At 41.4% G+C, this 17,939-nt stretch overlaps 1 protein-coding gene across 1 annotated transcript in view; it reads right to left on the reverse strand.

Moving 5' to 3' along the window:
* LOC124798427 (solute carrier family 35 member F5) overlaps positions 1-17,939 on the reverse strand; it is a 166,061-nt gene that overhangs the window by 14,953 nt on the left and 133,169 nt on the right. The window contains 1 exon segment of the mRNA XM_047261833.1: positions 1,885-2,127. Coding sequence (XP_047117789.1) covers positions 1,885-2,127 — 243 coding nt within the window.

The following is a 17,939-nucleotide window of genomic DNA, read 5'->3' on the forward strand; positions in this document are numbered from 1 at the left end:
TATTTGAAAGCCCACACTCTTCTTCTTGTTAATATTTCAAAAGTTATTTGTACTCAAAATTTTCATGTTCCAGAATGTTCCAATCTTAAAAGTAATTCTTTCCTAAATTGAGTCCCATAATTATGCAGCCATGATTTTTCTGTTTTTGAAAATGTGTACTTTTACTACAATAACCTCTCAGTTTGCTAACTGTTCAAATCAGAAAACTGCACTTACTCATAATTTCTTAAGAAACTTTGGGAACCCCCATGCACAGTAAGACTTCTTGCCATAAAGCAGTTCCTGTTATTTTCACATTTTCTTAATGTACAACAGTTAGTTAAACAAACTTACTTCACTGTTTATTGTATTTTTGTCACTTTTAATTTTCCTGTCCTTTATATTAATTTAAAAAAAGGAATAGCTTAGTACTTTACCAATTTGTATTTTCCGTCATACACACGTCTACGAGGGTATACTGAAAAATAATGCCACAGAATTTCTTACACGAAAACTCTCTACGCTTTTTAAATAAAACGAACTCTATTAACAAGCTATACCTTTATTCTTCATGTCTACATTTTTATTTCTTAACATTGTCACTATGACAACAAACATATATCTCTCAATGAGAGACCAGTTTGCTGAAACCGTCATCGTAAAATCTTTGACTAGGTTGACAGAGCCGCAACCTCACACCTGCTTGTGGCACTTCATCACTATCAGACTGAAGTCTTCAAAGGTGTTCTGTAAGTTTCGGAAGCAGATGAAAATTGGATGTAACCAAGTTGGGACTGTGTGAAGGATGATCAATGACAATGAACCCAAGGCATCAAATTGTTGCAGATGTTGCAGTACTCGTGTGTGGTCTGGCATTATGATGCTATAGGAGAGAGTACACCACATGTGGACAGTTAGAAACTCAATTACAGCAAGCTGCTTCTCATGCAATGACGTAGTTGCATTACACACCGCAATGTTACATGCTACAATTTGGAAGCCTCTAGTGGCAGAGGGTTGCAACTTGTGTCAACAAAGTTAGAAAGTCAACCAAGTAATATGCATGACATTTAATACCTCAACTGATACTGAGAACAGAATAAAAAAATTCTGAGACATTACTTTTCAGTACGCTCACATATAAAGAGGCTTCGCTTATAAGGCCAGAGTCGGTGGCGGGCTAGTGTTTGACTAGTTCAGACAGTATGTTATTTGTTTTATTCTACAATGAAAAGAATAGTTGCTACTCACCATATAACAGCCCAATAGTCAAAATGTATAATAACTAAGTCAGTTGCAAATGGAATGTCACAGTGTATTGCTAGTATGTGACAATCTGCTTGTGAGTCTCCAAGATGTACAGTCATTTTTTCAATTATTGCCACTTGAGAAATTTTTGAAACATCTTTGAGTAGATGTAGCTTACTGACCTGTGTTGAAGTATTTATTATCCTATATTTTACAAAGTTGATCATTGAAATTTCTGTGTTACAACAAATGTGGTGCAAAATGAAAAATTCTGCAGTGTTGTGTGTGTGTATCATTTAATAACATTTCAAATTACAGTAAACAACCACAGGAAAAAGATGACAGCAGAAATTCCACAAGATTTATGAAGCAGCTGCATATGAAGCATGTTGGTAAGTTCATAGGGTGTGCTGTTATGAAACTTCTGGACAGATTAAAACTGTGTGCAGGACTAGAACTTAAAAACAGAAGCTCACCTTTTCCTGACAACATTCTTACCAACTGAGATATCTAGGCAAAACGCATGATTTGCCCTCGCAGACCCTCCAGTAGTAACCCCGTAAGTGGTCAACAGATATTAACTCAAGATCACAATATAAATTTCAGCTGCAATGTACTTCATAGCTTTAAATTACTAATTGAGTTTATTCTACTCACCTCGATCTCGTACGTTTACAAACAATAGCGTGACACCGTTTGGCACCATCGAGGACGGGATCCCAATTGTCGTAGTGAGCGAGCAGAGCAACGGCGCAGAATGCTACGAACATGGGCACAGTGCCAAGATAAAATGTATATGGGTAGTGCACACGTTTCATTACTACATCGGCAAGCATTGTCATCGGGATGGTCAAACTGATGGCCACTGTAGCAATTAATGACGATGTCAGGAAACAGCCCCTGTAAATAATGGTATAAGTGTGTGTAAAATCACTGCATTGTTTGCATATGTGATGCTTAAATTACAATTGTGATCACTGTGGAACACTACATGAGCCCCAATAATAACTTATTATTATGAGGAATTCATAGGACACTATTTGGTAACTTTGTAAGGCACTGACAACCACTTACAAATGCAATATCTGTTTCATAACTTCATACTTTTTTAAGAGATTTGAACAGATTTAAAGTGGATGACATTTCCTTTGTTTTAACACATCTGGTGAAATTGGACAACATTACAAATGCAGTTTATTATTGTTCCATGTAGTTTCCTTTATCAGCAATGTAAGTTCGTTCGTTGAGTTATTCTCTTTTTAACATTACTTCAACAGGTCAAACATGTTCAAGTGATGGGGAGGGAGGACAGGAGGGAAAAGATGTTTGTAGTGTCACAAATTAGTCAATTGGTGCTGGTAACACAGCTCTCTTTTCTGAATGTGTGTTTGGATGTAAACATTAATGTTTTAATGTATTTTAAATACTTACATTTCAATAGAGTCATGTAACTGTTTTTTTCTTTGTTTATGTGGAGTTGACTTGAATCATGATAATGCAGTATCATCTTCTTTTCTTTGAGACTGACGTTTACTACAGCAGACAACACACTATTGTAGGTAATAGCCAGTGACGATGAGAAGATTCAATTTCCAATCGAATTTATTGCTCGTAACACGTAATTTTACACACATGTGCATTTTCAACTAAGTATAAAGTTTTTTAGTTTACATTATTTCTTATTACATTGTAATTCATGTTAAATTCAAGTTGTAAGAGCATTTTTCGATAAGCCACTGCTTGACAAACTTTTTAAAAGTATCCCCTGTCAATATCTTAACTTCATTTGGTAACAAGTTATTAAAAACAGGTCCTCTGACAGAGGCTTTTCGCTGTTAGAGTTAATCTTCTGTTAACCATATGAAAATATTTTCTAAGCCTTGTTTCATAGTTGTGAATATCCGTGTTTCTTTTGTGATCTTAGTGTCTTCTCTCACTAGCATTATAGTTTCTAGTATATACATGGCATAAACTGTGAAAATATTGTGTCTAATGAATAGGGATTTGCAAGAAATTCCTGGTTTTAATTTTGCTATGATCCTTAAGGATCGCTTCTGCAGTATGTAAACTCTTTTCATATTAGTTTGGCATGTCCCACCCCACAGTAATATTCCATAAGACAAGAAAGGATATACTAATCCATAATATACAGTCCTTAGGGTTTCATAATTGAGGTGTGGTGATAATCTTCTTAATACACATAGACTGTGTGTTATTTTTTTTACAGACATAATCAGCTTGCTGCTTCCATGAAAGTCGATCATCTATGCACAAACCCAAGAATTTACAATCTGTACAAGTTTTTGTTAGAATTTCATCAATCACAGTATTTTGTCTGTTTGGACCACTTGGTTTAAGATGAATAATATTAGTTTTTCTATGTTTACTTCTAGGTTCTCCCTTTCAAAGTGAGCTCTTGCCTTTTCAATAAAGTAACGTATCTCTTCAACTACGCTGGGCTCATTGTCTACATAGCAGACACCGGATGTATCATCTGCATACATAGTGATCAATTGCTTATTGTCAAGAAACACTGGAAAATCATGTACTGTGCATATCAATAAGACTGGATCTAAAAGAGAGCCCTGAGGAACACCAAAATGTATATTTCTTATACTTGACTTTCTCCTCTCCAGTATATCTCCATTAGAGTACATAATCTTCATGCACTGTTGTCTACCCTTTAAATATGTTTCTAGCAATTGCACAAGTTTTCCAGTGACACCACTCTTCGAAGTTTTTGATAAGAGCACGTCATGATGTACTCTTTCAAAAGCCCTTGAGAGGTTCAGGAATACTTCTGCTGCTTGGGATTTTTCATTTATTTTTTCTAGTAAATTATGGACAAATTGTACTGCTGCTAATGTGGTACTTTGACCTCTTCTGAAACCATGCTGGAAATCACTTAATTTGTCAGCATTGTTATAATGTTCCAAGATTTTTTAAAATATTATTTTCTCTATCAGTTTGCTGAAAGGTGAGATTAGGGCAACAGGTCTGTAGTTCTGTACTGTCAAGACATCATATTTTCTTTATTGTAAAAATAAAATGAAAATAATATCTGTTAAAAAGACACAGACTGATGTATTAAAGCTGGTGTGAGCAATTCCCTGTAATCGAGATTACTAAACTACGATACAATGCAAGTCACATGAAGGAAAATATTTACACACAAACTTCTTATTTATGAAGATGAAAAATTAATATGGTGCTTCACATAACTACTTTGGATTAAATACACATTTACCATTTGGATACACAATCTAAGTACATTAGTATATCCACTCTTGTCACTCTGCTACTTTCAATACTTAAGTCTCCAAAGCCAACATTACATAATTTCCCTTTTATGTTAAACAGTCAACTGGATATGGGCATAGGCTTGAAATCAGTTTATATATGTTGTTGTTGTGGTCTTCAGTCCTGAGACGGGTTTGATGCAGCTCTCCATGCTACTCTATCCTGTGCAAACTTCTTCATCTCCCAATACCTACTGCAACCTACATCCTTCTGAATCTGCTTAGTGTACTCATCTCTTGGTGTCCCTCTACAATTTTTACCCTCCACACTGCCCTCCAGTACTAAATTGGTGATCCCTTGATGCCTCAGAACCCTCCACACTGCCCTCCAGTACTAAATTGGTGATCCCTTGATGCCTCAGAACATGTCCTACCAACCGATCCCTTCTTCTGGTCAAGTTGTGCCACAAACTCCTCTTCTCCCCAATTCTATTCAATATCTCCTCATTAGTTATGTGATCTACCCATCTAATCTTCAGCATTCTTCTGTAGCACCACATTTCGAAAGCTTCTATTCTCTTCTTGTCTAAACTATTTATCATCCATGTTTCACTTCCAAACATGGCTACACTCCATACAAATACTTTCAGAAACGACTTCCTGACACTTAAATCTATACTTGATGTTAACAAATTTCTCTTCTTCAGAAACACTTTCCTTGCCATTGCCAGTCTACATTTTATATCCTCTCTACTTCGACCATCATCAGTTATTTTGCTCCCCAAATAGCAAAACTCCTTTACTGCTCTAACTGTCTCACTTCCTAATCTAATTTCCTCAGCATCACCCGATGCAATTTGACTATATTTCATTATCCTTGTTTTGCTTCCATTAATGTTCATCTTATATCCTCCTTTCAAGACACTGTCCATTCCATTTAACTGCTCTTCCAAGTCCTTTGCTGTCTCTGACAGAATTACAATGTCATCGGCGAACCTCAAAGTTTTTATTTCTTCTCCCTGGATTTTAATACCTACTCCGAATTTTTCTTTTGTTTCCTTTACTGCTTGCTCAATATACAGATTGAATAGCATCAGGGAGAGGCTACAACCCTGTCTCACTCCCTTCCCAACCACTGCTTCCTTTTCATGTCCCTCGACTCTTATAACTGCCATGTGCTTTCTGTACAAATAGTAAATAGCCTTTCGCTCCCTGTATTTTACCCCCGTCAACTTCAGAATTTGAAAGAGAGTATTCCAGTCAACATTGTCAAATGCTTTCTCTAAGTCTACAAATGCTAGAAATGTAGATTTGCCTTTCCTTAATCTTTCTTCTAAGATAAGTCGTAGGGTCAGTATTGCCTCATGAGTTCCAACATTTCTAAGGAATCCAAACTGATCTTCCCCGACATCAGCTTCTACCAGTTTTACCATTCGTCTGTAAAGAATTCGCGTTAGTATTTTGCAGCTGTGACTTATTAAACTGATAGTTCGGTAATTTTCACATCTGTCAACACCTGCTTTCTTTGGGATTGGAATTATTATATTCTTCTTGAAGTCTGTGGGTATTTCGCCTGTCTCATACATCTTGCTCACCAGATGGTAGAGTTTTGTCAGGACTGGCTCTCCCAAGGCTGTCAGTAGTTCTAATGGAATGTTGTCTACTCCCGGTGCCTTGTTTTGACTTAGGTCTTTCAATGCTCTGTCAAACTCTTCACGCAGTATCGTATCTCCCATGTCATCTTCATCTACCTCCTCTTCCATTTCCATAATATAGTCCTCAAGAACATCGCCCGTTTTTATATAACTAACAAAGAGATAGAGGGGCTGACCAGTACTTACCTCAGCTCAGTACAGCCGATGGATACACAAAAAACAGAACCAAAAATTTACGTTCCTAGCTTTCGGAACAAATGTTCCTTCATTAGGGAGGAGAGAGGGGAAAGAAAGGGAAGAAGGGAAAGTAGATTCAGTTACTCACAACCCAGGTTATGAAGCAACAGGGAAAGGAAAATAGAGAGGGTAGCAAGGATGGAGGCATGGTTGTCAGAGGGCTTCCCTCTGACTCGTTTGCCACGAAGCCCTAGGCTGTAGGGAAGGGACCGTTTGATGTGGAATGGGTGACAGCTGCCTCTTCGTGGCAAACGACTCTGCTCCATTCCGGAATCCCTGAACCATTACACCAACAATCTGACAACAGCTTTTGCATCCCGCAACTACCCTCCCGACCTGGTACAGAAGCAAATAACCAGAGCCACTTCCTCATCCCCTCAAGCCCAGAACCTCCCACAGAAGAACCACAAAAGTGTCCCACTTGTGACAGGATACTTTCCAGCACTGGACCAAACTCTGAATGTGGCTCTCCAGCAGGGATACGACTTCCTCAAATCCTGCCCTGAAATGAGATCCATCCTTCATGATATCCTCCCCACTCCACCAAGAGTGTCTTTCCGCCATCCAACTAACCTTCGTAACCTCTTAGTTCATCCCTATGAAATCCCCAAACCACCTTCCCTACCCTCTGGCTCCTACCCTTGTAACCGCCCCCGGTGTAAAACCTGTCCCATGCACCCTCCCACCGCCACCTACTCCAGTCCTGTAACCCGGAAGGTGTACACAATCAAAGGCAGAGCCACGTGTGAAAGCACCCACGTGATTTACCAACTGACCTGCCTACACTGTGAAGCTTTCTATGTGGGAATGACCAGCAACAAACTGTCCATTCGCATGAATGGACACAGGCAGACAGTGTTGGTAATGAGGATCACCCTGTGGCTAAACATGCCTTGGTGCACGGCCAGCACATCTTGGCACAGTGTTACACCATCCGGGTTATCTGGATACTTCCCACTAACACCAACCTGTCAGAACTCCGGAGATGGGAACTTGCCCTTCAGTATATCCTCTCTTCTCATTATCTGCCAGGCCTCAACCTCCGCTAATTTCAAGTTGCCGCCGCTCATACCTCACCTATCTTTCAACAACATCTTTGCCTCTGTACTTCTGCCTCGGCTGACATCTCTGCCGAAACTCTTTGCCTTTACAAATGTCTGCTTGTGTCTGTGTATGTGTGGATGGATATGTGCGTGTGTGCGAGTGTATACCCGTCCTTTTTGCCCCCTAAGGTAAGTCTTTCCGCTCCCGGGATTAGAATGACTCCTTACCCTCTCCCTTAAAGCCCACATCCTTTCGTCTTTCCCTCTCCTTCCCTCTTTCCTGATGAAGCAACAGTTGGTGGCGAAAGCTTGAATTTTGTGTGTATCTTTGTGTGTCTATCGACGTGCCAGCCCTTTCGTTTGGTAAGTCACATCATCTTTGTTTTTAGATATATTTTTCCCATGTGGAATGTTTCCCTCTATTAATTTATATATATATATATATATATAAAAACAAAGATGATGTGACTTACCAAACGAAAGCGCTGGCATGTCGATAGACACACAAACAAACACAAACATACACACAAAATTCTAGCTTTCGCAACCAACGGTTGCTTCGTCAGGAAAAAGGGAAGGAGAGGGAAAGACGAAAGGATTTGGGTTTTAAGGGAGAGGGTAAGGAGTCATTCGAATCCCGGGAATGGAAAGACTTACCTAAGGGGGAAAAAAGGACGGGTATACACTCGCACACACACACATATCCATCCACACATATACAGACACAAGCACACATATACAGAGACAAAGAGTTTGCTCTGGTCGTAAAGGCAAAGAGTTTGCCATTGATTGTGACTGGTAGTGGATTTCCTTCAAGATTGCCCTCTAAAGGAACAGTCACAGAGTTCAAGAACAGCCATTATGGACAAGGTTGACTAAAATGGATGTCATAAAATTTGAAACAAAGAAATGAAATATATATAAAATGACTGAATTGAAATTGAAGACATCATGATCCACAGAGAATGTATTTTATGCACTTTGTTACAGAAATTAGCGACAATTATTTGATTTTAAACAGTTATAATTTTTTTTATTGTGATGGAAATTTATTCATTCTGGCAAGTTTTCTTTCTTCCATATTAAATAACATGAAACAAATTTACAAATTCAATCTTTTTTTTAAAAAAAAAACTGTACTGAGATAATTCGTTTCAAAGGTGGATAATCTCATTTTGATGTGAATTCCTACAACTTGTATCATTTTACGTGCATTATGGATAGAGAGAGAGAGAGAGAGAGAGAGAGAGAGAGAGAGAGAGAGAGAACATTAAGGCAATCAGTGTAAACACAACAGGACATAAAAGGTGTCCAGTAAATTTCATTGCATTTATTTTAGTCTGCTGGAATCAAATGCTACAATATTTGGTTTTCACACTGTCCAAAAAACTGCAATGCTATGTTTCTGTCAGAGTAATCTGGAGTTTTGACAACCAAATTTACCTCTTGGACTGGAGGGCTCCCATCTTTTTTCTATAATGGCCTACTATTCTTTGTGGATTCAAATCTTGTTGCATATTACAGTTTGATTAAGAAGTGCTATTTCTTCCTCAAAGTGATTTATACATCACTGTCAGATATCTTTCTGAAAATCTTTCTGTCCTCTGGTACGAAGAAATGCAATCCACCAACAGTAAATTTGTAGTATTTCAATCCCTCAACAGTTTTGTCCACCTCAGGTGGCATCTTGACACAGTTTTGAAATTTGCCATCCTCCTGAATGTCATAAACAACTAGAATGTGTCATCAATTTGATCTTCTGCAGCATGACACCTAATGCAAATATTTTGGCCCAACCAAACAAATGACTTTTGACAAGGTAACAGTGATAAACCGTGCTCAGAGATTTTTGGTTGGTTGAGACTGAAACTTCCTGGCAGATTAAGACTGTGTGCCGGACTGAGACTCGAACTCGGGACCTTTGCCTTTCGCGGGCAAGTGCTCTACCATCTGAGCTACCCAAGCACGACTCATGCCCCACCCTCAAAGCTTTACTTCTGCCAGCACCTCGTCTCTACTGGCAGAAGTAAAGCTTTGAGGGTGGGGTGTGAGTCGTGCTTGGGTAGCTCAGATGGTAGAGCACTTGCCCACGAAAGGCAGAGGTCCCGAGTTTGAGTCTCGGTCAGGCACACAGTTTTAATCTGCCACGAAGTTTCATATCAGTGCACACTCCACTGCAGAGTGAAAATCTCATTCTGGTTGAGATTGTTGATAAGAAACTTTATGGTTATTCTTTTCATATCATCATCAATATGCATGTTACAACAACATCATTGTTTGGAAACAAAAGTACATATATGTAATTATTGAAATTATATAGACATTAAGCGGACTAGACTACATACAAATGTTGGAAGACTCAATCCAATTAAGTGACTCATTGGATGCTTCATGTAGACCCTTGTTTGTTTTGTTTTGTTTTGTTTTGTTTTGTTTTAGGACGCAAAAACAAATAAGGCCATTCACACCCACGTCAGAAATGTAAAACACAAATATGAAAAAGGAGTTAAAAGTGACTACACATTAAGCCAAATGTACAGAAGGAAAGACAACTAAAAACAGGAATTTTCTCTTGGAGAAATGTCCATAAAATAGATTATAGAGACAACCGAGGTCATAAACTAAAGATTAAATGTCCTTTGCTTGATTGCTATGACAGATTAAAAGTAAAACGTGGTCAACAGGATGCGCATTATTTGCTAAAACTGCCAAAAACTCAGATGGCAAACATAAATTAGAACATAAGTGATTAAAAAAAGGGCATTATGTCAGAAAATGGCAAACCATCAAAGGTTGATGCCAATGAGCACAAAGTGGTCACCACTTAACAAAATGCCGATGGCTAAAATTACAGTGCCCAATACAGAACCTAGCTAAAATGATCTCCTCGTGGTGAGAGGGCTGAGAGGAGATCATCCAGGCTGCTGGGAGACGTTTAATTCCCTGGAGTGTGTTCCCATGAAGGGAAGAGCAGTGGTGATGCCAAAGTGACAGGTGGCAACACAGAGATCATCAGAGGGAATGGAAGAACTAGTAGGCCAAGATATGAGGACTACAGTCTTGACAGCAGTGTCAGTTGCCTCATTTCCCATCAGACCGATGTGACCGGGACCCACATAACATCACAAGGCTCCATCAAGATTGAGTAAGTGAAAGCTTTCCTGGACCCATTTCACTAAGGGATGGACAGTGTACAGAACACACACACTGCTTTGAGGGGCAATGAGGGAATCAGAGCAAGTGACAATCAAAACTCCTATGTTGCCAGATGTACTGCACATTCTGATACAGGGCGAATAGCTCTGTTGTAAATATTGAGCAGTGTTCTGGAAGCTGATACCGAAAATATACAGGGCGTTTAAAAAGAAATGAGCCGGAGGCATAATTATAGAAACCAGTACCTGTATGTTAGAAGTATTGACCCTGGCTGTTGAGACACTTGTCCCACTGTGACAAAAGGGAGTGAATGTCTGTCTCATAAAATTCCCGGGGCTGCGATGTGAACCAGTTCCACATGTACAGCTGGACGTCGTCATCCACACGAGTGCAGGAAAGGTTATGCTGATGTTGTCCTTTCACCAAGATGGCCCCCTTCTGATTCACTTCCTGCAGCATGAGACAACAGTGAATGCCCGGAGTTACTCACAAACCTTGACCACCATTTGCCAAGCGATCAAATCAGAACGACCAGGCAATCTCACCTGTAGGGTCATTCTGCAAGTTTGCAAAACTTACAGTGATATAACGAGTCTGGAGTAGTGTCCTTAGGAGGCAAATGAAGTCTAAGATCAATACGGGCTGCTGCACGAGGCCAAGGTGGAGAAGTGTTCATACTCATTGGGAAATTGGCAGACAGCATGAAGTTAAGGTGCTGGAGCAATAGCCAAAAGCGAACTCCAGGAGGTAACAGAGAAGAGGGACGTGCCTCATACTGGTGGTCAAAGGAATCATCAAAGAAGCTGGCACAGGATGGGTGGCTGGGCATGGCAGACAAACAGCACACATGTACGCTGAGAAGAACATCCCATTGGTATGTGAGTGGTAGTTTGGCAGCTTCTGCATACAGACTCTCAATAGAGCTACAGTAGAACCCCTCTAATCCGTCACCTTTGGGACCGGGACCATGGTCGGAACGAAAAAAAGGTCGGATTATCCAAAAAATCTAATATTTATTGCAAAAAATATAAAAAGACATTTAGGACAAAAAATTAAACGATATAAGAACTAAAATACATCTCCAGTAATATAAAAATATGTTTTTTTTACACAGTGTTAAACAATATATTAACTAAAAAACGCCTACACACTATAGTATGTATTGGTTTTAAAAAGAAAACGACAAACAAATTACAGTCTGTACTGTACTTAATAACGTATAAACGTTATATACTGTAAACTAAAAAATGTTTATAACACTGTATATAAAAAAGACATTTTTTAACAAGGAAATAAACTACTGTGTGTATAAACTAAGAAATGATTTTACTGTATGCATTGTTTTTACAGTAAAAACGAAAACAAATTACTTGGAAAAAAAGTCAGTGATACATTTTTGTTTCGCAGATGTTATTCTAGATTTAGCTGCAGTGTCCCTCCATTTTTTTATCCGCAAAACATCCATTGAAGTTGAAGTTGAATTCTGCTCGATGTATTGAAGGGCGATGTCAAAAGGGTTTTTTGCATCGTTGTGTGAAATCTGGGTGGGGGGGTTGTCTTCGCCATCCGAGTCCTCATTCACAGTTTCCTAGCTAACAGCGGCAACAATATGGTCATCATTGAGCTCTTCAAAAGTATCACAGTCGTCGTCATATTCATTGATCCACTCTTCAACTTCATTGGCAGGGACGTTCGGCTCCAGAGTTTGTAGATCTTTAACGATTTCCAGTGCGTCGTTGTTTTGCTCATCTTCGGTATGCTCATTTTCAGTCATAACTTGTGGACAAAGCTTACGCCACGATTTCCGCAGTGTGTCAGGTTTCAGTTCATCCCATGCTGCAGCGATTGTGTAGATACCATCTTTGATGTACAGGGATTTTATTGCCTCGAATAAGTTATGACCTCCTTCAGATTTTTCCAAGGTTGAGCTGATATACTTTCTGCGATATCGTGTTTTTAACCATTCAATAACGCCCTGATACATTGGTTGGATGAGTGAGGTCACATTAGGAGGCAGGAAGAGAGCTTTTATATCCCCTTTCACCAAATCTTCCACAGATGGATGTGATGGTGCGTTATCCAACAGCAGTAGAGCATGAACAGGCAGATTTTTGTTTCAAGTCTTGTCAAAAAACCAGGATTTAATAAATTTGCAGTCCATCCAAGCAGATTTATGATTGCGGTAATAAACCGGCAAGGAAGATAAGTTTATATTTTTGAATGCCTTTGGCTTCTTAGATTTGCCAATGACGAACAAGGGGAGCTTGTGGGTACTATCTGTGTTGCTACAAGGAATGACTGTTATTCTATTTTATAAGTTTCGTTCCTACCACGGATTCATTTGAAGCTGCGAGCGTTTTTGTCGGCAACATTTTAAAGTTCAGCCCTGTCTCGTTGATGTTATACACTTGGCAGGGTAACAGTTCATTTTCTCCTAGAATTTCTTGAAACTTAACAGAAAACTCCGTAGCAGCTGCGGCATCGGCAGATAGTTTTTCACAGGAAATTAAAACAAATCGGACACCATGACGAGTTTTACAACAATCAATCCAGCCTTCACTAGCATCAAATTTACTTTCAGCTTCCAGTTTTTGTGCAAAACTATCGCTTTTTCTTTGAGTATTGGCCCAGATATTGGATTTCCTTACCTTCTTTCGGAACAAAACCACATCCACAATGCGTTATCAAGCAGTTCAAGTTCAGGCTTTTTTAATGTTTTACGATTCTTCAGAGTGTTTTCACCATTAGTCGAAACTGTATAATATTCAATGTCTTTCCGATTCTTCCTCCAATCCTTAATTGTCGTAACACCTACATTCAGTTCCTTTGCAATTTTTTGGAGCGATTCTCCTTCGTGCAGTCTTTGAAGCCCTGCTAATTTTTCATTTAGTGAAAGAGTTACATGTTTACGTTTGAATCCAAACATGTTGAAAAACAGACAACTGTACACACAATGAATCTACAGTAATAATTACTGTAGAGTAATTACTGTACAGTAATAATTACTGTAGAGAACACGGAATAAAGCAAACAAAGTTTTTTAATCCCAACAAAGGATAAAAATGCACAATAACATACAGTATAACAATATGCACAGCGAAAGACACCGCAACAAAGGCCCAACAGACGTCCAGCCAGTGACAAGTCGGCACAGGCTCGCGAGCCTGAGCATGGTCGGACTAACCAGAGTGACGGACCATCCAAGGTCGAATTAGAGGGGTTCTACTGTAGTGTGAAAGGCACCAGTAGGCAAACGGGTGCCTCAATGTTGGATTGTACTGAGAAGGTGTAAGATGGGCAGATGTGCAGATGCATAAATGAAACACCCAGAGTCTAGTTTCGTATGGACAAGGGAATGGTACACACAGAGGAGGGTGGTCTGATCTACTACCCAGGAAATACCACTCACTCAGGACACGTTGGACACTGAGGGACGGGTTCAGCGGGCAGCCAGTTAAGACAAGTGAGAGGACCAAGAAAGTTTCCTATTGAACATGAGCCCTAGGAATATCATAGTTTCAGCGGATGGAAGAGCAACAGGCCCAAGGTGTAAAGACGGTGGAAGAAACCCATTGCACTGCAAGAAATTTGTACAAACAGTTTGTCAGTAGAAAAGTGAAAGCCATTGTCGATGCTCCATGAGTAAAGATGATCAAGACAACACTGAAGTCTTTGGAGAACTGCAATAGATCCCAAAATCATCAACGAAAAGGGAGCCGGAGATGCCCAGTGGGAGACAGGCCATAACAGGGTTAATGGCAACAGCAAAGAAGACAACACTCAGGACAGAATCCTGAGGCACACTGGTTTCCTGGATAAGGTGTCCAACAAGGCAGAACCCACACATACTTCGAAAACTCTGTCTTTTACAAATTCCTGAAGGAAACAGGCAGGTGGCCTCAGAGGCCCCACGTGTAGAGAGTACGAAGGATACCAATCCTCTAGCATGTGTCATAGGCTTTCTCCAAATCAAAAAAACATGGCCACAGTCTGGTATCTCTGCAGAAAAAATTAATGACATGGGCTGATTAATTGACATGATGGTCAACTGCAGAACGGCACACTGAAAATCCACATCATGCACTGGTTAGTAAATTGTAAGACTCGAGCCACCGTACCAGCTAGGCAGGAATCATACATTCCATCACCTTGCAAACACAGCTGTTGAGAGAAATGGGGCAGCAGCTAGAAGAAAGGTGTTTGTCCTTACTGGGTTTTGGTATGGGTATGACATGGCTTCACACCAGTGTCTGGAAAACGTGCCCTCTGCCAGATGCGATTGTACATACGAAGGAGAAAGTGCTTGCCCACAAGAGAAAGGTGCTGCAGCTTCTGAATGTGAACATTGTTGGCCCTGGGGTGGAGGATCAGAATGAACTGAGATCATGATCTAGCTCCCTCACAGTAAAAGCAGCATTGTAGCACTCACAATTCTGAGAACAGAAGGGTATCGCCCAAGTCTCCTCCACTCATTTCCAATGGAGGAAGGAAGTGTGATAGTGAGTGGAGCTCAAAATCTCCGCAAAATAGCAGCCCAAGGTATTGGAGATTTCAACAGGGTCCACTGTGACATCACTTGCTATGGTCAGGCCAGAAACTGGGGAATCGACCTTAGTCCCAGAGAGCTGTCGGACATTGGCTCGCACGACAGAAGAGGGAGTGCAACTGTTAAAAGAACTAGTAAATGAAACCCAAATAGCTTTTTTGCTATCCTGAAGACTGCAGTGACAATACACTCACAACTATTTATAACGAATTCAGTTCATCATTGTAGGATGACGGTTAAAAAGACAGAGTAAGTGTCCATGCGCAAATTGCATCGTGGCATGCCTCAGTTCACGAAGGGACTGGGACACAGTGCAGTAAAGATGAAGTGTGAGGAATGGAACATTCTGCAGCAGTAAGGATAATGTTAGTAAGGTATTCTACCTGGTCATCACAACTGGGGAAAAGTTATTTGTCAAAGGTCGCCAGGGAGGAGTAAAGTCCCCAGTTGGCCTTAAAATGCAGCCATTTGCGTTTGCACATAGGTGGGGTAGGAGTCAGCAAACAGTTAGCATACAGGAAATGGTCGCTCCTGTATATGTCAGAGAGAACAGACCACTTGAAATGATAGGCAAGCTGGGCAATGCAGAACAAGAGGACCAGGTGGGAATAGGTGTGCATGGAGTCTGAAAGACATGTGGGTGCTCCAGTGTTAAGACAGATGAGGTTGAGTTGATTGACAAGGGCAGCCAAGAGGGTACCTCTCTGACAGGTTCTGGGAGAGCCCTGAAGGGGATGGTGCAGATTCAAGTCACTGAGCATCAAAAAGGGATGAGGGAGTTGTCGAATAAGCCATGGTTGTCTAACCTGGTGACGCAAAATGATGGAGGTATGTAATTATTAAGGGAAAAGGTGAAGCGAGGAAGGAATATGGGAGTTGTAACTCTTCAGGCTTTCCCGGCGATCTAATGACATCTTGGGTTGTTGGGTGTTCTGCCGGATATGAGCGTCGTACTTGCACGATATTTTGGTCACGTAGCTCGTGGCTTTCATCAGGTGCGACCTGAGACTACTCCTCGAGTGGACCTGGGCCAGTATTTATGCCTATGGCCTTCCCCCTCCACCAACGAATGCAGGCGCTTCCTCTGTGGTCCGCGCCCATTCCCTGCGACCTGCTGGAGCGTTGCTGCTCCGTTTTCCGTCCGCTGCGGTTCTACGTGTTCCCTCTGCGGTCCGCGCCCACCAAACCCGCTCCTGGGGGTTTCATCTACGGTCTGGGGTACCAAGCGTTCCCCCTGCAGTCTGCACCCGCTCACCACGACCTGTTGGAGCGTTGCTGCTCCATTTTTCGTCCGCTGCGGCTCTGGATGTTCCCTCTGCGGTCCGCGCCCACCAGTCCCACTTCTGGGTGTTCCATCTTCGGTCTGGTGCGCCTGGCAGTCCGTCAGGGGCTCGTTTTCCATCTTCATGTCTCTGGTTCTTCTGTTTGTGTAGTGCTGCAGCTGGCCCCGTTGCTCCTTTAACACTTCCAGAGCTGGATCCCAGGCTCTGCTTAGCTGGTACCCTGTGTCACGGTTCATAAGATCGTCAGCCATTTTAATTTCTATCGATTCTCTTATAACACTGTTCCAACGGCAGCGCAATGCTCCAACAGGTCATGGTGAGCGGGCACGGACTGCAGGGGGAACGCTTGGAACCCCAGACCGTAGATGAAACCCCCAGGAGCGGGTTTGGTGGGCGCGAACAGCAGAGGGAACACGTAGAACCGCAGCGGACGGAAAACAGAGCAGCAACACTCCAGCAGGTCGCAGGGAATGGGCGCGGACCACAGAGGAAGCGCGTGCAGCCGTTGGTGGAGAGGGAAGGCCATAGGCATAAATACTGGACCAGGTCGCAAGTGCTCAATCAACTGAGCTACCCAAGCACGACTCCTGCCCCATCCTCACAGCTTTACTTCTGCCAGTACCTCGTCTCCTACCTTCCAAACTTTACAGAAGCTCTCCTGCGAACCTTGCAGAACTAGCACTCCTGAAAGAAAGAAAGAAAGGATACTGCGGAGACATGGCTTAGCCACAGCCTGGGGGATGTTTCCAGAATGAGATTTTCACTCTGCAGCAGTGTGTGCACTGATATGAAACTGAGTTTCATGCGTTTTACTATCTGGTACTTACAACACTGTTTCCAGAATAAGATTTTCACTCTGCAGCGGACTGTGCACTGATATGAAACTGAGTTTCATATCAGCGCACACTCTGCTGCAGAGTGAAAATCTCATTCTGGAAACAGTATTGTAAGTACCAGATAGTAAGACGCATTGACACAGCAGGAAGGAGGTGGTGGACAATTAGGTCACAAATTTGGTCGGGTGTTGACAGGACAATCGAGTGATGTTGTAACAATGACACTGGTAGCAGTGCAGGGTTCAGACTGTACAGTTGAACTGCGATAACTTCACAGCCTGCTTTGATCTTTGATGGAAGCACTACTCTATTGAATGTGAGAAGAAGAGTGCATGTGGGCACTAAGGATGCATCTACCTTTTTCAGCATCTGATGGACTGCAGTAATGCCCTGATCAGAGACGTAAGTTGGGTTTCTGCATCAGTCAGACCACCGAGCAGCCTAGTGTAAATAAAACCATGCAAAAAATTCAGCATTTTATGGGCCTTGACATTAACAGGATAGCCATGGATGAGCGAAGCTGCAAGCAGTTGTGCTGTGAATCACAAGTAGTCTCCAAAACCAAAAATCCATTGTGTAGACAAGAGCAGCATTCCTCAGGGCTGGCAGTTGCATCAACACCTTTCTGAATAATAAACAGATTGTTGTTGCAAAGGACTGACCCTCTCCAGTACGTCAAATGCTGGCATGCAATAGCATGCATTATGCACAGTGGTC

The sequence above is a fragment of the Schistocerca piceifrons genome, chromosome 5 (genome assembly GCF_021461385.2).
Source record: "Schistocerca piceifrons isolate TAMUIC-IGC-003096 chromosome 5, iqSchPice1.1, whole genome shotgun sequence".
In the NCBI taxonomy this organism is placed as follows: Eukaryota; Metazoa; Arthropoda; class Insecta; order Orthoptera; family Acrididae; genus Schistocerca; species Schistocerca piceifrons.